Genomic DNA, 24988 nt, shown 5'->3' with positions numbered 1-24988 from the left:
GGTTGGGGTTGGGTTAGGGGTTAAGGTTAGGGTTGGGGTTTTTAAGGGCTTGAATTGAGGGGGAAAATCCGCCTTTTTCCATCATATGAGAAATTTAAAGTGGGCAAGCATCTGTTTATCTAATATTTTGGAGGACTAAATTAAAGGACAGAACCTATTTATTTGCCATTGTGTCAATTTAACTGGAGGTAACTGCCCCATTTCCTCATTTTAAGGGGTTCACTTGAAGGAAGCTCTCCGTTTTTCAGCATTTTACGGCTTTAAATCTGCATTTCAGGGTGCTTCTACCTCTGCCCCGGTACCAAATATCTTGTATAGGAGTAAGTCTGGCACACACATAAACCTAACGCCACTTAAGAGTCTATTATTTTTCTTATTTTTATCTATATCACCCTAATTAGAGATCCCAATGAGAGTAACACTGTTCATATCATTACTATTCTTCTCTACCTAACCCTAAATAGGGTTATGGTTAGGATTAGGGTTTAGCGTTAGATTTAGGGTTTAGGTTTAAGATTAGATTTAGGGGAAGGATTTAGGTTTAGGGTTAGGCCTAGGGGTCAGGGTTAGGGTTTAGGCCCCTGAACATGAACGCTGGCCCCTTTCCCTATGCAACAAAACTCACCAGCCCAGGTTCCTGATGAGAGTTTGCAGGAGGCGTTTGGCACTCCAAGGCCTACCAGATGTAGGTTACGGAACACGGAGCGCTCCGGGGAATACGCGGCTCCGTGCGGCGCTCCGGCCGGGAGCCCGCGGCCCCTGCCCTGGCTGCGGCCGGTCCCCTCGGGGCACTGCGGGGGTAGATGGGAAGTCCTCCCTGCTAGGCCGGGCCGGGTCCTCCACGGCCCCGGGCTGCTCCCGCTCAGCCCGCCCCTTCCTGCGGGAGCGGCGGCGGTTCCGGGGCGGGCCTGGGCCGGGTTCGGATCGGGCATGGCCGGGAAGCGGAGCGCCGAGGTCGGGGAGCGGAGCGGGGAACCTGCGGCCAAGCGCGCCTGTGGCCCGCGGGACGAGGAGTTCAATGGTGCCCGCTTCAAGGCGCTGCTGCGGGACCCCGCGGCCGCCGCCAAGGGTGAGGGGCTCTGCAGGACGGGAAAGGCGCGCGCTGAGGCGGTCGGTCCGGGCTGAGGCGGCCGGTCCGGGCTGAGGCGGCTGTGCCGGGCTGAGGCGGCTGTGTCGGGCTGAGGCTGCTGACCCGGGCTGAGGCGGCCGGTCCGGGATGAGGCGGCTGTGCCGGGCTGAGGCGGCTGCCCGGGCTGAGGCGGCCGGTCCGGGCTGAGGCGGCCGGCCCGGGCTGAGGCGGCTGTGTCGGGCTGAGGCTGCTGACCCGGGCTGAGGCGGCCGGTCCGGGATGAGGCGGCTGTGCCGGGCTGAGGCGGCTGCCCGGGCTGAGGCGGCCGGTCCGGGCTGAGGCGGCTGTGCCGGGCTGAGGCGGCTGTGTCGGGCTGAGGCTGCTGACCCGGGCTGAGGCGGCCGGTCCGGGATGAGGCGGCTGTGCCGGGCTGAGGCGGCTGCCCGGGCTGAGGCGGCCGGTCCGGGCTGAGGCGGCTGTGCCGGGCTGAGGCGGCTGTGTCGGGCTGAGGCTGCTGACCCGGGCTGAGGCGGCCGGTCCGGGATGAGGCGGCTGTGCCGGGCTGAGGCGGCTGCCCGGGCTGAGGCGGCCGGTCCGGGCTGAGGCGGCTGTGCCGGGCTGAGGCGGCTGTGTCGGGCTGAGGCTGCTGACCCGGGCTGAGGCGGCCGGTCCGGGATGAGGCGGCTGTGCCGGGCTGAGGCGGCTGCCCGGGCTGAGGCGGCCGGTCCGGGCTGAGGCGGCTGTGCCGGGCTGAGGCGGCTGTGTCGGGCTGAGGCTGCTGACCCGGGCTGAGGCGGCCGGTCCGGGATGAGGCGGCTGTGCCGGGCTGAGGCGGCTGCCCGGGCTGAGGCGGCCGGTCCGGGCTGAGGCGGCTGTGCCGGGCTGAGGCGGCTGTGTCGGGCTGAGGCTGCTGACCCGGGCTGAGGCGGCCGGTCCGGGATGAGGCGGCTGTGCCGGGCTGAGGCGGCTGCCCGGGCTGAGGCGGCCGGTCCGGGCTGAGGCGGCTGTGCCGGGCTGAGGCGGCTGTGTCGGGCTGAGGCTGCTGACCCGGGCTGAGGCGGCCGGTCCGGGATGAGGCGGCTGTGCCGGGCTGAGGCGGCTGCCCGGGCTGAGGCGGCCGGAATGACACATGCAACCAATAGTCCTGTCCAAATGAAGCTGTTAAGGTTCTTTAAGTGTTATCAAAAGGCCTTTTAGGAAATAAGGGCATCAACAGAAGCAGTTAAGAAAGCAAAACAAAAGTAGTCTAGTGAAAGTAAATGTTTTTAGATATCTGCTTGATACATCAGTATTTCTAGGAAGCCACTGGTACTGAAGTTGACTTAATTTTTCTTATTTTAGTTGGACACAATTTATCCTCATCAGAATATGAAGAATGAACAAAGAGTTCAATAACTTTTCACTGTGAATGTTGGTGCAGCGTGGCTTACAATGTAGTATTGCTTTCACTGTAGCATTGTTTACAATGCTTACAATGTTACCGCTTACAATGTAGTATTGTATTGTGTGGCTTTTTTAACCATCGCTTGCTGTTCTTTGCCTTTCAGTATCATTTTTGTCTCTGTAATGTTCAGTGTCAGCCTTTCCTCAATATCCCATTGCTAGGAGGGGCTGATGTTTGTAATGGGCACAATCCCAGTGCTGTATGGATTCTGAGTTCTTCTGGCAGGAATTAATTGCAAGATTGGAACAGCCCTGATGTTTTTCTCCAGCACATTTAATTTTTCGTTATTCACTTAGGAGAAATAGTCTCTTGAAACGTTGATTCCTTGAAACTACGTGCTTTCAGAAGTGGTCTTTTCAAAGAGGAAGCATTCATTTGGGAGAGAATCTAGAAGTTAATGTCACTTTCATATGTGGAAGCTTTCCTCTTGGAGTGGGGTTACTCTTTTTATTAATGGTGGTTATTACTGTTTGCTCAGCTAATAATTTCAAGTCTTAGCTGATATTGTCAATATTAACAAAATTTTTTTATCCTACAGATGCTGTTAATCTTTCAAGCTCTAGAAGCTATTTTACTGAGGACAGCCAGCGACCTCTCACATTTTTCTGTTGTGGGAATGAACATTGTCAAAAAGTTGATTCATTCCTATATGAAACTGGTCTATGCTGCTTTGTATTCTGAAAATCACAGGTAAGTCTTCTTGTGCTCTGGTGGAGAATCTCTGTCAATTGATCAGGAGGGACTGTACTAGATGTTACAAAATTCATCTTGACTTATTGCTAATAATCCATCTTTATTTAATAATCCTTTTCCACTTGCCATAAAATAATTGCCTGTGGGAATCTTTGCAAAGTGGAAACTGACACATCAAACAGTCCAGTCCTGTAGGATGCTTTCCTGAAGCTGTAGTTTTCATCAGTTGGGGCTGTCCTAGTGAGAGCTAACGTGGGTGGTACCTTGAGTCCTGTTATTTTAATGCTGCTTGATTTGTGGGTGAAATGTATTGCGTGGAACAGGGCTGGGCAGTCTTCCTGTGATGGCAAAAAGAGCTGCTTTTGAGTGCTTTATTTCCCTGTGTTTTTTGGAGTCAAGTTTCCATGTTTATAATGGATTTTTCTCTTTCAGAATGGCTTTTCTTCTGTAATTTTTTCAGTCTCTTAAGTCTGAGGTCATTTTACGTTGTTCAATAATTGTGTTATCTAGTCTGGACCAAAAAATTGCTCATGTGAATAGGGGAGAGAAGTTGCAAATGTCAAACATTTCAGTACAAACCTGGGAGCAAGAGGAAAGTAGAGAAAAAAACAGACTGAAATTGGCTTGCCCAAGGCCAGTGACTCATCTTTCAGTCTTTGAGCAAAAGTGAAAAAGCTTTCTGTGTTTTCCCAGTTCATAGATACAATTGTGCTTCCTGCACTGCACAGTTGATCTTATTGCAGCAGGCATTTTAACGGGACAAAGAATCTCAAGTAGGTATACTGGAAACAAACTTTGAAGCTGTGCAAGATCTGCACTTTTGATTAAGTGTTTAAAGATTGCGGGTTCTGGAGAAATCCTTCTAGAACCTGCACGGAGGAGGCTGCAGATTTCTGGTGGGAGATGCTCTGCATTTTCTGTGCAACCTCTTTGATGTGCAGAGGTATTTTCTTTACTGTATGTCTAGATGGGATCTCTGCTTGAATCATGTGGCTTTTTACAGATTGTCCATGACCGAAACATGATGGACAGGTTACAAATCTGTTCATAGTAGTGGCTGTTCAGACAATGGAGGAGGTTTGCAGTCTTGTGCGTAGTGGCCCTGATATATTCCTGTTGAAATAAATGGCAAACCTTTATGAATTTGGGAGTTCATAGAGTCATGGAATAATTAAGGGTTGTCTAGTCCAACTCCACTGCCATGAACAAGTATCTTCGAGTTGTTCATTTCATCACTTTCTCCCTTTTAAACTACTTTATAAAGGGAATATCCAGCCTCACATTGCAGCTTAATTTTGGGGAAGAATATAAAAAGGCGTTTCCTTCTCCTTCCTTCCCTCGCTCCTCTTTCCCAGTTGCTGTTATTACTGCCTAAAATAATTACTTTGTTTAACTTCTCTTCTATTTTCTCTTTAAGTTTTAATCTCTTGGTTTGGCGGTTTGTATAACCATCATCCTGGAAATAGCCTGCAGGTTTACCTCTGCTTTGTTTTTTCAGGATGAGCCGAGGGTGCCTCACACTGCTGTCAGCGATGGTGGCTCAGGGCCCAGATTCAGCAAGGGACGTATATAGTCATTTTGATTTCAATAACAAGTACCTGCCTGGATTGTTGAAAAGAAGGTGTAAGCAGGTAAATAAAGGTGCTGCATGCTATGGCATGCTATGCCATGGCTCTGCCAGCTTTTTTAGCTATCTATTCAGAAAAAAGCTGTTGCCAATGTTTGCTGTATTTTCATCTGCAAGAGCTTAACTCTCACTTCCTGTGCTGTGTCAGGCTGAAGTCCTTGATTGTGCCTAACTGGACACATGAAAATGCCTTATGTGTTTCCAACAAGCTATGGAGAAATAAAACTGTACAGTTTCTGTGAACTGCCCTGCTAATGTCTAAAGCAGAGTGAAAGTGATAGTAAACTCCTGAAAACTAGTAATTTTTTTTGCAGTTTGGTCCCACTGAAATAAATGAAGTTGGAGAAGGGATATTGCCCAGTACTAATACAGAGTAACTGCATTTGAAAACGTAAACAAGAGTTCTAAATAATCTCTAGCTGGAAATCCTTAAGAAAAATATGTGAGTGAAGAGAAAAAGTCACTCCTGTTTTTCCAGAAGAAACTATTTCTTGTTCCCTCCCTTATTTGCTAAAAATAGTCAGGATTGACCCAAACCAGTGCTTTAGAACAAGAATATTTGTGTCATTCCAAATGCAAGTGTATAATAAATCCAGTATTGTTTGCAATGTTGACATATTGTTCCTGGATTTTAAAGATTACTTGCAGAGTGAATGTGTACGTTTATGTTGGGTTTGTGCCATCTGAGATGAAAATTCAGACTTTATAAAGGTATCAAGTGGAAGGCAGAAAACCAAACACATCCCTTTTTCCCTGGAACCACCTTTTATAGTTCCGGAATTGTCAGATTCCATGGATTTTGATCTCACTGCAGGAGTTGTCTGCAGTAGTACCTCCACCTTTAATTTTAAATGCTTGGGTGTAGTCTTTTGACCACAAGCTGCTTAAATACATGAGTAAGGTACAAGGAGACTAGCCTCCAAAAGGTCTTAGACTTCTACAGCTTTCAGTGAAATTATGTCACAGCTGGCTATCAGAGGCGAGTTTTTAACACAAAAATACCAGGCCCAAAGCTTACAGCAAAATCTTGTTTGTTTCTTTTTATTTCTTCTTTCAACCCTTTCATGAGTCCCTACTGCCTTAGCTTTTGCTTGCTTAGAATCTTCTTTCAGGCTTCTTTACATGCAGCTTAACTTTTCACTGCAGGTTTAAAAAAAATTGTAAATCGTGGCAGGGCTCTGTCAGGGAGTGTAGTGGTAGGATGACGGATGACTCTTTGAAAGAGGGTGTATTTATATTAGATATTGGGAGGAGATTCTTGGCCACAAGAGTCACGATGCTGTCCAGCACAGGTTGTCCAGAGAAACAGCTGCCTCGTCCCTGGAAGTGTCCAAGGCCAGGTTGGACAGGACTGGGAGCAGCAGGGCTTGGGATGGTGGAAGGGGTCTCTGCCCATGGCAGGGCATGGAATGAGGTGATCCTGAAGATCCCTTCCAACTCAAACCATTTTGTGATTCAATGTTCATATGCTATGGTGCTGTTACAGATAAAGCTTTCACTGCTTCCACTGTGCCTGAGTTGGTAGTTTTATATTCGCCCCTTTTTGTGGGCATTTTTGTGAACTGACCAAGCAGTGAATAAGTGAGGAAGTTCAGTGATGCAGGGTTTGGCCTGAAATGGCTGTTGGTGTTTCCTTTTTCTTTAAGTTTGTGGCCTGGTCTCATACACTGAGAATTGAAAACCACATGAACTAGTACATTTTTCTTTTTATGTAAAAGTGAGCTGTTTAATGCAAGAAGTTTTTTAGCTGAATACACTGTGGATGTATTGCATGTAAATGTATGTCTTTGGCTGCATGCAACATTTTTATAGAATTTGTTTCATGTAGCCATTTATGGTGCTTCTAGGGATAATCAGCAGTTGCAGTATCAGTTCTGCAGTTGTGTGCTAACAACATTTTTAAATTTTATATTTTTATGTTTCCAGGGGAGACCAGATGTCCGCATGGCCTATATTCAGTTTGCTCTCTCCTTTCTCATTGCTGGTGACAATGCAATCTTGGCACAGGTGCTGGAATTAAAAGGTACTTCATAATTGCTTGTTGGGTTTTTGTTTCTAAGGCACAGTCATTTATAGGTGATAATAAATATGACCTAATTAAAAATGTGAACCAGGTAGAGAGCACTAATGAGAAAGAAGCAAAATATATATTTTTAATCTTATTTTCTGAAAAGCTTTAAACTTCTTTGGTAGTGTAGTAAATAAGCCTCTTCTGCTTGAGAACAATATGCTGTCTGCTAAAACTTTGCGAAAATAAAGTTTTTGCTGACACAGATAAAAAAAACCCGTAAATCTAATATAAAACTTAGAGGTCATAGAGTCAATAAACAAAAAAATAATAAAAATTGATGGCCTCCAGCCTTGCTCATGAGACAGTAACAGTAGATGTGTTGTGTTAATTTTCTTTTGAAAAGAAAATTTTGCCTTTCTGCCCTGTGAATTGTGACCCTTGGAAAAGCTATGAGACAATTCAGAAGGGATCTAGGAATACTGTTTAAAAAAAGCCCTTAAGCCACTAGCTGGCAGCAAGTAATGGCGGGGGACTGAGAACTGGCTGTAATTATTTACTTCTCTTGCTCCTGCTATCCCAGGGCTGCTGATTTCCTTTAGGTGCTGGCAGTTGTTTAGTTCTTTCGGGCTGGGGATTGCACACCTCAGCCCAGTCAGTACAGATGGCTTTCATTTCCCTGTAAGAGCCCTAAGTTCTCTATAAACTAAAATTGTCTAACTTTGACATGCACAGGTGAGCCAAAAGGTGATGCATGCATTTGGAGATGGAACCTCCAAACATTTTGAGAATCACTCAGTGAAACAATTACAAGTGCTTCAATGGGAGGAATATGAAATTACTTGAATTTTAATATGGCATTTTGAGGTCCAAAATGTATTTGAAGTTGAAAGATGCTATAGCAGTGTTAATCTGCAAGTTGGCAAATTGGCCAGTCAAGATGAGAGTAGGTTTGGCAGCATCACTTGCTCATAACCATAGTCACAGACACATCATCCTTCTGAACTCTGATTGCTGCCTTTTGGTTCATCCTGGAATATAACAGCAAGATAAGTAATGTGACATGGAAGAGGAATGGGTATGAAATCCCTGAGGTATTTTAGTATGAAAAGAGCTTTCACATTTTGACTTAACATTTGAAATGTCCTCTTAGATTTCATTCCAACTATTCTTCGCTCTGAAATAAAGGAAGACAGAGTTTCTACTGTCAATCTTCTACTTTCCACGCTGAGAACTAAGGTATGATGCACCCTTGACATGCGTTGTGTCATGTTTTCTATTTTCCTCACTGCTGAAAACGGTTCTGCAGTGATTTCTCACACAATGTTCAGTTCTTAGGACTGCTGGCAGTGTGCTGCTGCAGTGTGTGTGACTGATAATGGGTGTTGGAGGTTGGTAACTTGGCTATATTACTGCCTCAGGATTGAAAACAGGGAAGCAGGAATTGCTGAAAGGTGTGAGAGTTGGTTTAGTGGGGCTGCCTTTCCTGTGCTCTGTCACCTTCTGAGCAGGGCCCCGCCTCTTTCGTAGGGTGCTTTTGTTGCTTGTAGAGCAGCTACACCTGAGATATATTTTATTTCTTTAAAAATGTTTTTAGCTCCAGAATCTATGACTTTTTAATATCTGCTCTGAGCTGTAGTAGCAATGTTGTGTAGCTGTTGCTTGAACAGTTGAGAGAATGAAGAAAAAAATAGTTTCAAATTTGGAATGTAGCCATAAGAGCCTGCTTCAGACTCGGGCTTTTCTCAACTTGTTGAGATTGGTGGGAGAAAGGCGGCACTCAATATGAGTGATCAGCAAATCTCAAAAGTTTATTGAATAGATCCACATATTTATATTAGTGTTAATAAGGCTAATGCATATTGCAAAAAGCGTGCTCATTATTTGTTAGTTTCTTTTCAGCTAACTACACCTACTTCTACATTCTTGTGGTTATTCTGTTTGGGCTTTTCTTATCCTTTCTTCACTTTTCTAGCTAACGAACCTCTCCCCCATGCAGCTGTTGCAGCAAGGGCATAGTGACCTTGCCAGGTTTGGACACTGACTGCTGACTCCTGTCCTCGTCTCCTTGCTTAACTAATGGTATTATTCCAGCATGACCTTTGTCAGCTAGCTAACTGTCCACAAAATCCTCCACATCAACTGACCAGTTAAAGCCAAAAATGTTCTTTCATTTTGCTGTTGCAGTAACATGAAAAACAAGGATAATAAAAAACCTATCATTTAAATGTAAAATAAACCTCCTTGGAACTTGGTTTTTCAAATGAAGCTTTTCCTCTTTGGGAATCATACATCATGAGCTGTTGCATTATTGGTGGACCCCAGCACGCTGTATGACTCAGCTTAGCAAGAAAAATGAGAATTAAAACAACGCCAGCAGTAAAGCACAGCAGAAGAACTTTTGAGAAACTTTCTCCACTGTATTCCCTGTCATTGAAACTTCATTTGTAGTAAGCTTTACTATGTCTACACCTGGGTTCCCCTGGTTCTGCTCTGTGGCCGTGATGCTCTAAACGTGATCTGTGCTCTTCAGTTGAATGTGAACATCTGTCCTGTCCATGATGTGCAGGTTTTGGAGAGGTTAGCATGGGGTCAGGGTGGAGCAGGAGCATGTGAGAGAAGTGTTGACAGGAGAGGCAGAGCCTTTCTTCTGCTGTGGTCAGGAGAGCCAGCTCTGTGTGTACTAGAAGAATGATGTGTGTTGCCATTTTGCCATGATTTTGTACAGCTTGCAATAAATAGAAGAGTTTGCATTTTTCTCATTTTCAGGTGGTTCATAACAAAAATATCAGCAAGACACAGAAGGTGCGTTTTTTCACTGCAGAAGTGTTGCTTCACATCGCTTCACTGTACCGTTGGAATGGGATTACTGATGTCAGCCCTGAGGATTTAAAGGTCTGGCCATTTATTTCTTTGTTACTCCTAGTCCTTGTGCTGCCTTTATTTCCCCTCCTCTTGCAGCCCACAGCTTTTGAAACAGCTCCCAGTTGCTCTGAGCTTGATGAGCTCAAGAAGAGGAATCTACTGAGCCTATTTAAAAATAAAACCCAAACTTCTGCTGCTTCTCACTGGATTTTGGCTACAGATTTTTCACCTTTGTTTGTGCCCTCTTGTATTTCTCTACCACATGCTTATGACCTTGCCACTCCCATCCTGGTGTACTGTAAACACCCTTTGGAGGAGATATGTTTCTAGTAGTTATCTGCTTGGAGCTGTGCAAATCTCCAACCCCATTCATAAGCATGCATTTCAGTTATGAATAATTTTGAGTTCTTGCAGTTCCTGGCAGTCCCTATTAGTCATATGATTCATGATTTCCCAGCCACAGTTGTCAAGAGCCTTCTGATCCATAGGCATCTTGAGTTGTTCCGGATCTAGAAGGTTAATGGAATCGTAGAATCACAGAATGGTTTCAGTTAGAAGGGACCTTCAAGTCCTGAAGCTTCTCTTTTTAATGTGAACAAAAGCCAAACTTTGTTTTAGTATTTCTCTTAAGAGGAGCCGTATAAAATGTAGAGTGAAGCTGATATCTGTGATGCCAAATCTCATATGCCTTTTTTACTCATTTTTGGTTTTTATAGGTGGCTCAAGGTTCTGAGGAGGTGGGAAAAGCAATGGTACGAGAACTTGTGCATAGTTTCTTAATGGACCTCTGCTGCTCTCTGAAACATGGCATAACGTTCCATGATCCAAGTCTTGGAACTTCTGGCAAGTAAGTCATTGGGCAGCTGGGATTGTACATGGATTATTTTGCTAGAAGCAAAAGAGACCTCACTAGTTATCCTGTTTGCCCTGAAATATGTGGTGTTAATTCACTGTTTGTCACGCAGAAAATGTGGAGGTAAATTATTTTTTTACTTCTTTGAGTATAAACTCAGAAATTCTGCCAGGAGGGTGAGAGATCTTACCTCCAGTTAACACTTAGAGAAGCTGCAGAGTTCACATCCTATATAAAGTATCAAAATAAGGATTTCTTATTCAAAATTTTTTTTTTTTTTTTTGTCTTCAACAGGGGAGGAAATGTGGTACTTCTGCACTTCCTGCTTGGTTTAAAAACTGCAACAGAAGATGAAATGGTTGCTGATCTCATGGTGAATATTCTCAAAGTGTGCCCAGATTTATTGAACAGATACTTCAAGGAGACCCAGTATTCCTTTGTTCCTAGAGTGAAGTCTGCTTGGATGGACAACATGAAGTTACTTAAGAAGGTAAGATTGTGGGTGATGGTAAAAACCCATGCTCAGAGCAGGAGGCTCTATAAACATTTAAACTTAACTGGTAAAGAAGGAATTGGTCTAAGAAACAGAGGAAAACATCGTATCAGGGACATATTTTTTGAGATGCAGCAACATCAAAGCTCAACTAGAAAAGCCTTTTGCCCTTTGTGAGTGTTCCACTGCCTCTTTGTTTAGCTTAAAGTGGGCAAGTAGGATCTGGAATCTCTTGAAATGGGATGGCCTTTAGCAGGGATGCTGGTTGCATACAGAGGGTCCATTTAGTTGAGTAAGAGTCTGGAGGATGCTCTGTAACATTTTTGCATAAAAATTGCCATTTAATGTTGCCATTACTTCCGACAAGTAAAAATCTTTCCATAAAATGCTCCCCAGAAGAAGCTGACATCTCCGGAACTGTATCAGTGGGGCTTAAATTTTTGTTTCCTTTCTTTCAGATCTATGAGGCTCAACCAGAGATCTCCAATTCTTTTAAGATTTCAGAATTTATTCCTCTTCCCAGATTGCTTTCTGTGGTGATGGTAACAACAGTCCCTGCAGTGTGCAACAGAACAATGTTCACCCAAGGGTTAAATGTAAGAGCAGTCTGGAAGCCTTTTCAATAAAATGTTCTTTCCAGTACTTACATTAGGCAGAAGTGGAAGTACAGTGCTTGATTTCAGGTCATTCTCTGATTGCTGACAAGGTCAATTCCAACCTTTGTGAAGAGCAGCAAATCTTCCTGTTGGGTGTTTGAGGAAGTATTTATCACAGGAGCTTTGTCTTACAAAGGAGAGCTGTTGCAATTTACCCTTTTTGCTTTTAGGTTTTACCAGACATGACTAGTGTAGTGGCTGTCTGGCAGTCCCTTCTGAAACAAGAGAGAAAACACAACGGCAGCCCAGCAGAGAAGGAAGGTGATGTCTCCACTGTGAAGGCAGTGACCGAGACAGAAGTTGCTGAACAGCATGGTAGGCAAAGCAGATGGAGTTAAGAAACCCTCTTCCCACCCTTAACTTCAGCAGAATCCAGATCTCACTTGTGTATTTACTGCTCACCTTTTCTTTGTTCAGTTCTTCAGGCCATTACAATTGCCTGAGTTCAACATATAGGCTGCCGCTGCTACTCGAAGATTAAGCAGTTTGACTTGGCTGTGCCAGGATCACAGAATGGTTAGGCTGGAAGGGATCTCTGTAAATCATCTTGCCTTATACCTCTGCCTAAACCTGGTTACCCAGGTCCGCATTCACACAGCTTTTGAACATCTCCAAGGATGGAGACTCCAGAACCCTTTTCGGTAACCTGTGTGGGTGCTCAAGTCAAAAAGTGTTTCCTGATGCTTGGAAGTGTTCCTGTTTTTTTGTGCCCAGTGCCTCTGCTCCTGCCACCAGCTGCTTCTGGGAGGAGCTTGGCACCATTGTCTTTGCACTCACTCAGGTGCTCATAAGCATTGATAAGATGCCCCTGAGCCTTCTCTTCAGTTTGAACAGTCCCAGCTGTCCCAGCCATTTCTCACAGGAGAGATGTTCCAGTCCCTTCACCATTTTTGTGAGCCTTTCTTGGACTCTTCCCCAGTGTCTCCATTTTCTGGGGAGTCCAGACCTGAACGCAAAGCTCCTGGTTTGGCTTCCCCAGTGCTGAGAGGAAGGAAGGAGCAGCTCTCTGACATCAGGACACCAGAGCCTTCCCTGGCAACGTGCTCTCTGCTTGGGTGGCCCCCAGAATGTACTGGTGAATGGGGCTGTTCCTTCTCAGGTGCAGGGCTCTGCTGTTCCTCTTGTTGAACTCAGCCCTCCTGCCCTTAACCTTTCCATGCTAGTAGCTGTTTCACAGCCACAAAATAAAACTGACAGGGAGACTGATATGCCTGAAAAATAATTTTTTTGAGAGATTTTTGTTTGTCCAAGTTATTTTACCAGGAGGTCTTTTTTTTAGCAGTTAGTTACTGTGGCTGCACAAATGCTTGTATTGCTATAACACAGGGGTGGAATTATGAGTGTTGGAAGAGGGGGAGAGGGATGGAGTGAAGGCCTCAGTTTTCCTCTCTCAAATACAGCATCCCTCCCGAAGGGCTTCCTTCCACAGTTCCATTGCAGGGAATGAGGAGTCTCAGGATTGTCTGTATCTGGGCCAACTGCCTGTGAAGTTTTCCTTGTGGGCTAGAGGTTAATCTGCAGCCAGTTTTACCCTTCACAGGGCATTTTCCACAGAGAGATTTCCTGCAGCAAAAGGCTTTTCAGTGGCTGTCCTTCTGTGCCTCCCTTTGGGCAGCAAAATGTTGTCGGCACTGACAGTGCAAGGCTTGGAAAGCAGTGAAGCAGCTAATTTCTGTAGGGCTGTAGCTGTAGTTACTCAGCATTCTGAGGTAGTAATGCTGTGTCACTTACTCCCAGTTCACTTTTTACAGCTTTATTTGCGTTGTGGTCACTAGAGAGTTCTTTTCTAATGGGAGCTGAGACTCGGGCAAACAGAGTTTATCCATGGCATTCATCCAGTTCTTCCTAACTCAGTGAGGGAGACCAAGTAAATAAGAAAAAATCAGGTGTTAAATATTTTTGCCCATATACTTTGATTGCTTTCATTAATGACTGGATGAAAAGTAGCTTTTATGGCTCCTCATGTTACAACTGAAACCTGAGATGGCTTTTCCTAGGAAGTAAACAGTTGCCTTAAGTGCTATTGGTGTTTCTCTCATACTGGTATTTGTTGTCTGCCTCTTGCCAGGAGCTTACACTGAGAAAGTGTTACTCGGAAAAGGGAAGAAGGAAGTTTTTGACTGAAATAATAAATTTGCATCAAACTGTAGTGCACTGTCTCCTGCACTTCACCAGCCAAACCTACCTGACACTAGCTCAAAGTAGTGTCCCCAGAAATCAGCAGCATGACCATATCTTTTCCTTCACTTTGTCCTGTTGTTCAGCCTTAAACAGCAGCGGGGACGGGTGGGATTCTTACAGCGAGTATTCAGGTCCTCAGGTTGTGTTTTATATGTGTGAGCACTTCTGGGTCTAATTAGAAATGGCAGCTCTCAATCTAAGCACTGAATAAGCAGATTTAGTTTTGAAAGTATTCATACAGGAATGCTGGGGAATGAAACTGGAGATTCCACAGGTGTTTTTCTCATTCTTCTTGTTGGGAAGATAGCACGTCATTGCCTAGGCAAATCTCCTGGAAATACAGTTATTAATTCTCATGCTGGGTAATGGAAGTGTGACACTGCACTCTTGCTATGAAAGAAGAAACTAATTACGGAAACATTTTGTTCAGGTTCCGATGATGCTGAGACGCTGCTTCTGAAAGCTGCACTGCTTCAGGTCATGTGTCTTTATCAGAAGGTTGTGCCCCACATGTTAGCACAGAGCAACTTTGATTTTAGCAAGCTGATAAAAGGTATGTGATGGGTATTTGTATTTCCTCCACTATTTTCTCTGGCTGTTTACAAAGTCCACACCAGAAGGGAATGTTTGCTTTTCTGTGGAGATAAGAATTGTTTTCTAAAAGTAGCCCGTTTTAGTTTCTCCATTGTGTTGGCATTTATTGCTTTTTCTGCAGTGTTCTGGCACTGTTAAATTCCACAGCTGCTCTGCCACACCCAGCTGTCAGTACTACTTTGCACTCCAGTCTTCCTGTCTGTGTGTCATATTCTTGGAAGTGTTTGGTCTTCATGGGCTTTGAATTCTAATCTTTCTGAGGAAGGTTTATCTTCAGCTCTGAAAGAAGTTTCTTCTAGCCCTGGTCAAGAATCCAATCAGTAATTATTTCCAAACTCTTATTAGGTGCAATGGTAAAGAGTTTTTGAACAGGATAATTCACAGAAATTTCAGGATGGGGATGAAGAACAGCACCTCTCAGTCTGCCAGTGTCCTCTGAAAAATCTTGTAATAGAGATTTGGCCTTGGTAGAGTCCAATAGGGACAGAGCCCTGAAGGGCAGAGAGGCCTTAGAATGCTGGATGATATCCAAGGACCACCTCCAAGCTGTGAGTTCTGAGGAGGAGGAAATTGGGGAAAAATGCCAGGAGCCTTCCAAAGATGGATAAGGAGCTGAAGAGCAAAATCACAGGAGAAAAAAAAGAAGCTTTCAGGAGGTAGAAGGGAGGACAGGTGGCTTGGGAGGAATATGGGAAAATTGTATGGGAAGCTAGAGATAGAGTTCGGAAAGCTAAGGCTCAGTTAGAACTGAGTCTGGCCAGGGATGTCAGAGACAACAGGAAGCACTTCCATAGGTGTATTGCCAACAAAAGAAGGCCCAGGGATGATGTGGGCCCTCTCCAGAAGGAAAAGGGACACCTGACATCCCTGGACATGAGGAAGGCTGAGGTTGTCAATGACTTCTGCAGCTCAGCCTTCAATGGCAGCTTCAGCCAAGCTTCCCAGGTTGGGAAAGGCAATTGCCAGGACTGGGAGAGTGAAGACCCTGAGCCCGCTGTCAGAGAGGAACAGGTTCAAGCCCATCTGAGGAACCTAAACGTGCTCAAGTCCATAGGATCTGATGAGATCCATCCACAGGTCCTGAGGGAGCTGACAGAGGAAGAGGCTAATCCACTACTCATCATATTTGAGAATTTGTGGCAGTCTGGTGAAGTTCCCACTGACTGGAAAAGGGGGATATACAGCCCTCATTTTTACAAAGGAAAAAGTGGAAGGCCCAAGGAACTACAGATGAGTCAGTCTCACTTCTGTGCTGGGCAAGATCATGGAGCAGATTCTCCTAGAAATTCTGCTAAAGCACATGTAAAGCACAGAGGTGGTTGGTGACAACCAGCATGACTTCACTTAGGGCAAATCATGCCTTACAGATTTGGGAAGCTCCTCCAGTACTGCTTGTGGTACAGTCCATGCGACCATGTACAGCTGAGACTGAGGGAGTAAGCAAAGGGTTGATTGGGCATCACCACTCTCTGTGGGTCACCCAGGTCGGGCAGCTGTCTGTGTGTTAGGCAGGGCCTGGCATGTGTAAGGATGGGAGTTACATAAATGCCTTAATTAACCTGTAAGAGAAAAAGGGACTTTGAACAAAATCCCTCTCTAAATCACCTCTCATTCATGAGGTTTTTCCTCCCTCTATCAAAGCATGTTTAATTGATTTTTGTGCTTGGTGACTTACCACATCACATACCCTTTATTTCTTGCACTGCTCTGCTTACTTCAAACTGGACAAAAGGCAGGACATGTTTTTGTGAGGCAGAGATCTCTTTGTGGGTCTCTTTGGTACGTTATGAAATAATAAAGTTAAACAGACTGGAAAATAAAGTGTCATTCTCAAACAAATGTAATGAAGTGAGCCTGAGTATTGATTTTGAAGAGAGATAATGATGGTGTAAAAAAATCATGAGACTTTGTTTCCTCAGATGTGTCAGTGTCAGAGTTCTGTTCCTCCTTCTGATCCTCATGATGGAAACATGGACACCAAAGGCACCATGTTTCTCTGCCTTGTAGCAGTATGTTCTTTAAATAGCTTGTGGGGTTTAATCATTTGGTCTTACTCTTGGATTGCCTTAGTGGTGACTGTTTAAAATGTTTTGTTGTTTCTCTAATGTGGCCACAAAGATCCTACACAGGTTCTGAGAGACTCAAGCTGTGTCTTGATGTCCCCATGAAACTTACCTACAGGTGAGGTGTGAGCAGGTCAGGTTTTGATGGCACTGCAGGAGCTCCCTGACCTGTGACCAGAATAAGGGAGCTTGTGCCTGTGCTGGTGATAACAGTGGTGCAGGGAGGTACACGAGTGTCAAGTTCCTTTGGGGCAAATATTGTCATGGTGTGAGCATTACGATTTCCTGTTGACTTTAAGTTCTGTGTTTTCCTGTGCAACCTTTGTACTGCCTGTAGGTCACAGCTTTTCAGGGTTGCTGAGACTGATAAAAGAGATTTTATATTCCCGTGCACAACCAATGGTTTCTGTTGGGCTCAGGTGATGGCGTCTCCCTCTGAGGGCTGGATTCTCACCTTGGGTTGGCCAGTCTTAGTTGCAGTACGTCTGGGGATCCCATGATATGAAGATCTTTGAATTTCCCGCTTGTCTCGCAGTTGTGTTTTAAACCCTGAAACATGAATATTCTGAGATTTCAGGAAGATGGACCAAACTGAAGTTGGTTTCTTGCTTTCACACCTCAGGTATAGTCACTGAAAAGGGCCTGCGGGAGGAGGTCCCTCCTCTTCTGCAGCACCATATCCTGAAAGTGGCTTTGGAACTTCCCGCAAATAAATTTGCGTGGTTCAAAGTACAGGTAAGCGGCTAATGCAAATTGATGTTTCCTTGGTCTGTTGTCCTCAAATCTTTCCATCTGGCATTGCCTAGTTTTAAATTAGCCCAGTCACTTTAGGAGGTGACCCTATTGTAAAGCCAACAGGAATTACATTCTTAGCAGTGGTGAAAGATCCCTTCTGATCTGAAAGGTTTTTTACAAGGACAATATTTTTTACCTCCATGGTGAGCACAGGAGAAGGTTCCAGTAGCTCTTTTTGTCTCTGGAGAGGAGCACAAGTGACAATGTGCTGGTTTCCCGTTGTCTGGAAAGCCTGAGGTTGCAGACCAGGGAAATGAGCCACTGATGGGAGCCATCCCACCCCTTCCCAAGGAAGATTCCAACATTTTTTAATGCTCCCCATAATTAGTGGAAACCATCAAGGCCCCAGCTCTCTCTTTTACTGCAGGCTTTTAAAATAAGAGCTCTGTCAAGAGTTTGCTTGTCGTGTCAGGAGAAAGGAGTGGACCAGGCTTTGAGGGGAAGCAGAGACACCCATGGAGTGTTGTAACAGGGATAGATGTGGAATGATTGGGCAGTAAAATATGATTGATGAGGGAGGTGCTTTGTCTTGGGTCCTTGTAGTAGTTGGGGTTTCTGTTACTACTGTCTTCTTCCACTTTCCAGGAGAGCATTTTACAAGTGAGTACAATGGTCCTGGCTCATTAAATGGAAAGTAGTGTAAATGATCCCATTTGTTTCTGGCCTTGGGACTTTTGGGCAGGTCTATAAAATAACATATATACCTTACATGTCAGTCTCAGTGCAGCATAGTCCTGTACAGTGTTGCTGTAGCAGACAAATTTTAATATATTTTTCTTGTAGGACATCTCTGAGACAGAGAAGATATCTGGTGAAAAATCAGTCTTCTATTTACTGATGAAAATGTTTGTTACAAGTACCCATACTCATCTGAAAATTTCCACCAAAAAGTTAATCATCAAGGTAAGCGTTTGAATTGAAATACCAGGATATTCACTGTATCACACTGGTCTGAAATTTCAGGACTGTAAAATTTTTTCTTAAAGCAGATACCTTTACTGCATGGTTGTGTGGTCAACAGTCTCCTTTCCCGTTTCTTTTGACTGCTGTTGGAATTTTCTGTCAGATAATTGGCTATTAACAAAATATTTTGTAGAAATAAATGCTGTGAACTAACATCCCTGCAGCAGTTGATGAAAGAGTAAGGAAAATGTCTTTAGAGTAAGGAAAATGTCTTTAATGTTTGCCCGCCCCGCCCCCCCCTCTTAGGCTGAATTACTTCTGGCACTGTCATAAATTAATATAATTTTTGCCTGAAAAGGTCTTGACATTGATCCAGAAGAGATTATTTTTGAGGTTTATTTTTTATCATTGTTTATTTAATCTGTACTTCATCACTCCAGCCTTAGATGGTTTGCTCTGGTCCTGAAGGATAGTCCTCTCTGCTACTGTCTGATACAAACTTTGATGCCAGGAGTACTTTCTGTCCTAAAAATTAATTAAAATCTCCTTATGTACATTTAAATTAGTTATTTGACTTTTCAGAAAAACTACAACTCCACAAGACAGCAGAGGCTGTTGCTTCTAGCAGCTTATTAAAAGAGGGCATCTTTTAGTTACCTGAGTAGGGATAGAGATTTACATTAGGAATAAATACAACCAAACTGTCCTGCCAAGAGAAAATCCAGGAAGCTGTACTGGCCTTGGACAGGGCTCTTCATCCAGTGTCCTGCAGTATTCGTGGCACACAAATTTGTACCCAGCTTTGTGACTGAATCTTTGCATTTAGCTCAAATCAGAGAGTACCATTTTAATATTCAGTCCCCCTGACCAAAGTAGCAGTGGTTGAATTGGGGTTTTGTTGCCCTTGACCCTTGCAAGGGTTTAAAGGCAGGTTCTCTTGGTCTCCCAGTAATGAATGTCTGAACCAAAACCTGCTCAAAATGTGCTGTTTTTCTGGTGGTTTTTCTTTTGCCAGGTGGGAACATGGGCTGCCTTACTTGTTCTTGTGTCCACTTTCCACTTCAGTCCATTGCATTTTCTCTGAAGGGAGTGCAGGAACAGGGAACTTAGGGCAGTTATGTCAGCAGAAAGGCTACTAAGAATAGATGGTAAGGACTTATTTTTCTACGCAGTGCCATGTAACTGAAGGCTTGTTTTTGGATTTCACGTTCTGTTCCTGCCTGTTTCTGTGAGAGTTGCAAGTGCATTTCTATTTCAAGACTCTGCCAAAAATAGTCAATTATATTAAAATGAATCCTTTTTCCTTCATTTTTTCTTTATTTAAATGAATTATCCTGTCAGATTAATGTAAGCAGCAGTTATTTTTAGAGTTGCTGGTGTTGTGCACAGAGTAAATGTAGAACAAATGTGTTGTGATGGCTTGCTTTTATTTTGTATGTGGAGAGGAGCAAAGGCACAGATTGATCCTATGTATTGTGGATGCCAGAGTCAGGAAGCTGAGCAAGGTTTCCTCTCTTGTTGGTGGATAGGGGCAGGGAGTTTAACCATGGTGTCACTTTGATTCCTTCCTCTCCTCTTCTCCCTCCTCCTTTCTTGCTTGTAGAGCTGGAGCACAGGGTCACTAAGTTGCTAGATTGGGTGCCTGAGGTCAGGGCCTGAATTTAGAGAGTAGGAAAGTGGGAAAAATTTCTAGATATGTCAAGGCCTGTCTCTTGGTTGTGGTACATCTGGGTCTACCTCACCACAACTTGCACTTCTCTCTGGACCTTGCTGTGGTCACAACCCACTGCTCATTTACGTGACTGTTTATCCGTCTGCCTAAATGTTTTATGTGCAAGTAGCCTGATTTAGGTTTAATCTGGCAGTGATTTTCCTTTATGTTAGATCAGTAGTTTTCTAAATGTCCCCTACAGGGTATTTTGAGGCAGGTTTTTTTTTCTGCCTGTGATGATATAAAGATGTACAACCCTCTGAAAGCAGTATAACCTGCTTTCCAGAAATTATAGAAGTAAGACTTTTATTGTCCACTATGGAGTTGAACTCCCCCTAGTGAGTGGGAGTAAGGCCTCTTGAACTTGAGGGGGTGAGGAGAGTGACAGATCCTTCTTTTCATCAACCTGCTTATCTTCTTTTCTTTCCCAAAAGAAGGAATCATGAAGTTACTATGCAAAAAGATCTGTATCTCTTGGGGTTTTGTACTTTAGGTGTTTTGAGGTTTTATTTACACACCTCCCCCTTTGTTTCCTGGACAGGTTTTGCGTGACAGTGGAGTGTTTGAGTACACATGGAAGGAACTTTCAATTTGGCTGGAACACTTGGATAATACAAAAGAAGACCAGAAGGAAGCAGTGATTCAGTTTTTGGAAAGGGTAACAGTGTTCAAATTAGCTGGATAAACAGTGCGAAGAACAGTGTTAGTGGAAACTAGAGATTTTGTTGAGAAACCTGTCAAATACCAGTGAGTTAATTCTGAGAAAAGCATTGTTTAGGATTCTTTATACAAAGGTGTCATCATTCTTGTCTTCAGTGGGAGGGACAGCAAAATGATTTGTGGGAAAATTAAATCCAAAAAGATCAGTTGTTATGACAGCATTGTTGGTATGTGTTGTATGTGTGGATAGCTTTTATCTCCTCTTTAGGTGCCAAAATTATCAGACCTCAGTAAAATGTGATCTTTTAGAAGGAAGGCTGACACTTCCTGTTTACTCTTCAGGATGTTGGATGCCCAGTGATTCATTTCCAGTGCGGTCTTCCCAGGGACTCAGTCTGTGGTAGCAATCTAGATGCCAAATTGCAGTGGACATTTATCTTTTCCATCAGTGTCTCTGTAGAGCAGGAATCGTAGATGGAATCCTGCAGAAGTAATATGGAACTTGTCCTCCTAAAACCTGCCCAGCTTCCAACTGCTTCTAGCACATGGAGCCAGGAATACAATGTTGCTTCAGTCTGAACGTGGAACAGGTACAGATTTTTTTTGGTTTTATGTGACTTTTCTACTGGAGGAGTGAGAGTGCCATCATTTTTATCCATTTTTAATAATCTCTTACCATTTATCATTTTTTACCTTGAGAAATTTTATTATCTGCCCTGCAAGCAGAAGGAGGTGCAGATTCATGGTGTTTCATGCTCAAGAGGGGCATTGAAGTTCTGTAGGTGCTTCTGCCCTTTTTCCCTGACCCGAAGAACCTACTGTGGCACTGGATTCTGTATTTACCACTTTGCTAAAGAGAGCGTATGAGAGAGGAAGCAATACCTTTCTGGAGGATGGTGTTCAGGCAAAATTGAGAGACCTGGCTTCCTGGCTACCACCTGATCAGGTTTTGTTGGGAGTAAAGCACGTGCTGCTATACCTGAAATCCACAGTGGAGAACTTCAGCAGTGTAAGAGCAATATTGTAAAAATATTGTGGTTATATTTGGTTTATTTTAAGGTACAAGGTACAAATGACTTGGCTGTTAAAATTTAGGTTCCAGTTCTATAGCTCTTTTTTCTCTACTTGGCTCTGAGTCTACACAGCACCATGCAAAACTGCACCTAATTTGTAAACAAATGTCAGTTCTTCTGATTATTGAAGAGTGATGGATTTACTTTGCATGAGTTACCTTACTCATGGATGTGAGTGCAAATAAAACTCAAGATTTTAATCCAGCTCTTGAATCTCCCTGAGAAGCCTTTCTAAAGAGTAAAATTCACTAGCCTGTGTAACTCCAAATGTCACAGTAGAAATGAAAATCTGTCAGTATTTATTTGGCAGCCGGAGACTTCTCTTATCAGGTTTCTACATAAGGAAGTGGTTCCTTCCCCAAGGAGAGGTTGTAATCTAAGTAATTCTTAGTTAACTCCTATTCCTGTTGGATAATTACCCTTCTGCTCCCATTCTCCTCTTTTCTTGACTTCCAAGATGCCTTTATTTCCATAGGTTGGTAAAACTGTGGGTCCTCAACTCATTGACCTCTATGTGGACATTCTGAGCATCGTGTTGTGCCGTGGCAATCAAATAAAGCTGGATCAGCAACAGAAGCAGGAAGAGCATCAGGCTGAGTCAGATCTCTTTATGGATGAGGAGTCTCTGATGACAGAAGTGCCTTCAAATGACAAGGTATCAAATCCCTTCATACAGAGGCACCTATTAAATTTGAAACTAAACTACCTAAGAGATCGGAATAGTTTTGCTGAACAGACAGGTGGTGTTGACGTCTTGGAGGAGAATTTAGGAGCATAGAGCATGTGGTCCAGCAGTTGCAAAACTACTCTCTGGAGATGTGACCCAGCTGCGTCATCCACAGTCTCACCCCTGAGCTGGAACACAGTCAGGAGAGGTCCTGAAAGAGATCACCTTTGCAGAAAAAGATGTATTCCCTCAGCCCTGTGTAAAGCCTTGTTGTGAAAACTATGTACTTGAGGAGTGAAGTTTCCCCCCTCTTTCATCTGTTCTGTGAATTTGTGGAGATTAGAATGTGTTGATGAACCCTAGAATATTCAGTTTTCCTCTGGAGATGAGCTTAGACATGTTTAGAATGTTCAGTATAACAGCATAAATGTTGGGAGAATGATATTTATGTGTTTGTAATTCGTTAATATTTTTTATCTTCTGGCCAGCTAGTAGACAATTTCATGTTCAATAATTTTAATATTGTAATATTTATAATTGTAATATTTGGTTCGACACCTTTTATCCGTCTACTTTGAGGGATTTTTTTACCCCGCACTGTGATTATCCATTCATTGATACTGTTACCTCTGTTTGTTACAGACACTGGAGGATACACTCACCTTGATTTTCAGACATCCTACTCTGGAGAGGTGGTTCCTGGCCTTGGAACTGCACTCTATTCCTCAGCCTGGTTTGAACCCTGTCACTGTGAAGCTCCTGTCAGCTCACCTCAATTCCGGGGTGCTGCAGCTGCTGAAAACAGGTGCCCCCATGGTGCAGGGCGTCACAACGGATCACAGACACGTGTTGTCCAAGTATTTCGAAGCTATCACAAAAAGCGTCCTGGAAGAGCTGCAGACTGTGGGGAAGGACAGAAGCCAGGTCTATCTCAGGAAGTCTCACCAGCTGCAGGCGCTGGAGGAGCTGTACATGTACATGACTGCAGCTCAGCTGAAGGAGATCACTCTAACCATGCTGCAACTCCCTGAGATGAGCTTGACTGATCAGAAATCTGAAAAATCCCCTAAAAAAGGGAAGCAGTTAAACTTCTATGGACAAATTTTGGTGAAGCTCCTTACAGACAGCTACCAACGGCATCCCCAGCAAGGAGAATTTCTGCTATCCACAGAGCACATTAAAGCTTTGGGGATATTGATGTCATCATCAGCCAGCAAAGAACTGGAGGAAGTTTTCCTTCAGGCTCTTCAAAGTGAGCCAGTCCTTGCTCTCGCAGTTGGTGTCGAGGTTCAAGCTCACTGCCTTGCCCAGTGCTCACACACCTCCCTGGCCATCGTGGCCATGCTGATCCAGCACTCCAGGACTCATCTGCTGCAGTTTGAGCTCTGGTGTCTGAGCAGTGCCACTGGGAAGTACCTCAGGAAACGCATGGAGAGCTTTCTTCCACTCATTAATGTGTATTTGCAATGCAGAGACCAGTATGGCTTCAGCCGACCTTCCACAGGTAAAGGCACTGCTGAGCTCTGCTTGTGATTCAGGAGGCCAAATTCCCTGTTCAGGTTCTGCTGGCCTTGAGGTCTTGGAATCTTTACATAATAGATAAAGGTGATAAAACTTAGATATCTGACCTCTAAGGACTGTCTTGGAAGCACCTCTGCAGCAGTAAAGGTGAAGAGCTGTTCTGAGGGTTGGCTGTTAGACTGAAGCCAAATGCACTTACTGCTGCCCAGATTTCTCTTTAGAAGGCCTTATTTAGTGCTTAGTGCATGTGAAAATCTGTCATTGTGCTTCTCTTGGTTTAGTACAGGAGGGAAAACCTTTTGCAGTCCGTACCTATGTTCTCACAGACCTGTGTGCAATGCCACAGCCAGATGGTTTTTGCAGAACCTGAGCTTTCACTTTTACAGAGTCCAAAAATTTCTTCTAAAACAAATCTCCAGCTGTGGGCTGGCTACAGTAATGCCCTCCTAAGATGGCAGTCCAGAACTTTCCAAACCCACAGCAGCATTACATCTATGCACAAGTGTGTTAAATCTCTACCAGCAAAACAATGAGTTAGGGTTCAACTGGGTAGAACAGGATCACTTTAATTTCATTTCTCTTATTGCCCAGAAATGTTTTATCGTTTCCTTCGTCCGATTGACCGGCTGTAGCTCTACCTGCAAGGATAAGCAATGATAAAACCTTGTCAGCACCCTGGGAAGTAGAGGATGGGCAAAGAAGTGAGCCTCTGTGTAGCATTTCTCTGTAACAGACTAGCAGCTGCTGTAGCATCATTTCCTAGAACTTGAGTAGTTTGGGCCTGGATTAGAAAGTGATTTGGGATTAGTGTGTTGTTGTTTAACACCTGCAGGTGGTGGAACCTGTGCCTTCTGCTCTCCCAACAGTTGTCTCGGCTGTCACACCTGTCCTGAGGAAAGCCCTGTGGAAGGAGCTCTGTGCCGAGATTCAGGACACTGGGGCGTCACATGAGGCCTCTGTGAAACTGCAAATTCTTTCAAAGCTGTTGCCACCTTTGGAATGCAAAGGCTGCACAACCTAATGGGCTGCCTTCCTGCTGCTCTGGAGAGAGCAGGGAATGAAGAAAGGTCGGCAGTGTATGTGTTCCTCCCTCAGGGCTGTTTGTCCTGGGA

General features: G+C 44.2%; 2 protein-coding genes across 2 annotated transcripts; both read left to right on the top strand.

Annotated features, from left to right (window-relative positions):
- The first annotated feature begins 640 nt into the window (after positions 1-640).
- LOC121347942 (collagen alpha-2(I) chain-like) lies at positions 641-1188 on the top strand. Its single transcript, XM_041427000.1, is given in 2 exon segments — positions 641-919; positions 922-1188. Coding segments are annotated over 2 exon segments (483 nt in total). The 3' UTR covers positions 1126-1188.
- Positions 1189-3051: 1863 nt separating this feature from the next.
- On the top strand, positions 3052-24952 carry LOC121348044 (nucleolar pre-ribosomal-associated protein 1-like; the record flags this gene model as incomplete). Its single annotated transcript, XM_041427189.1, is given in 19 exon segments — positions 3052-3203; positions 4705-4837; positions 6760-6856; positions 7995-8080; positions 9611-9736; positions 10423-10553; positions 10854-11049; positions 11511-11648; positions 11879-12023; positions 14320-14442; positions 17169-17281; positions 18125-18244; positions 20497-20613; positions 20884-20905; positions 21428-21624; positions 22164-22343; positions 22998-23859; positions 24743-24883; positions 24886-24952. Coding segments are annotated over 19 exon segments (3146 nt in total), but the record flags the coding sequence as incomplete, so codon positions are not given.
- Positions 24953-24988: the final 36 nt, after the last annotated feature.

The sequence above is a fragment of the Onychostruthus taczanowskii genome, unplaced genomic scaffold, assembly GCF_017590055.1.
Source record: "Onychostruthus taczanowskii isolate IOZ18803 unplaced genomic scaffold, ASM1759005v1 scaffold97, whole genome shotgun sequence".
NCBI lineage: Eukaryota > Metazoa > Chordata > Aves > Passeriformes > Passeridae > Onychostruthus > Onychostruthus taczanowskii.
This window is presented reverse-complemented; position numbering and strand designations above follow the sequence as displayed.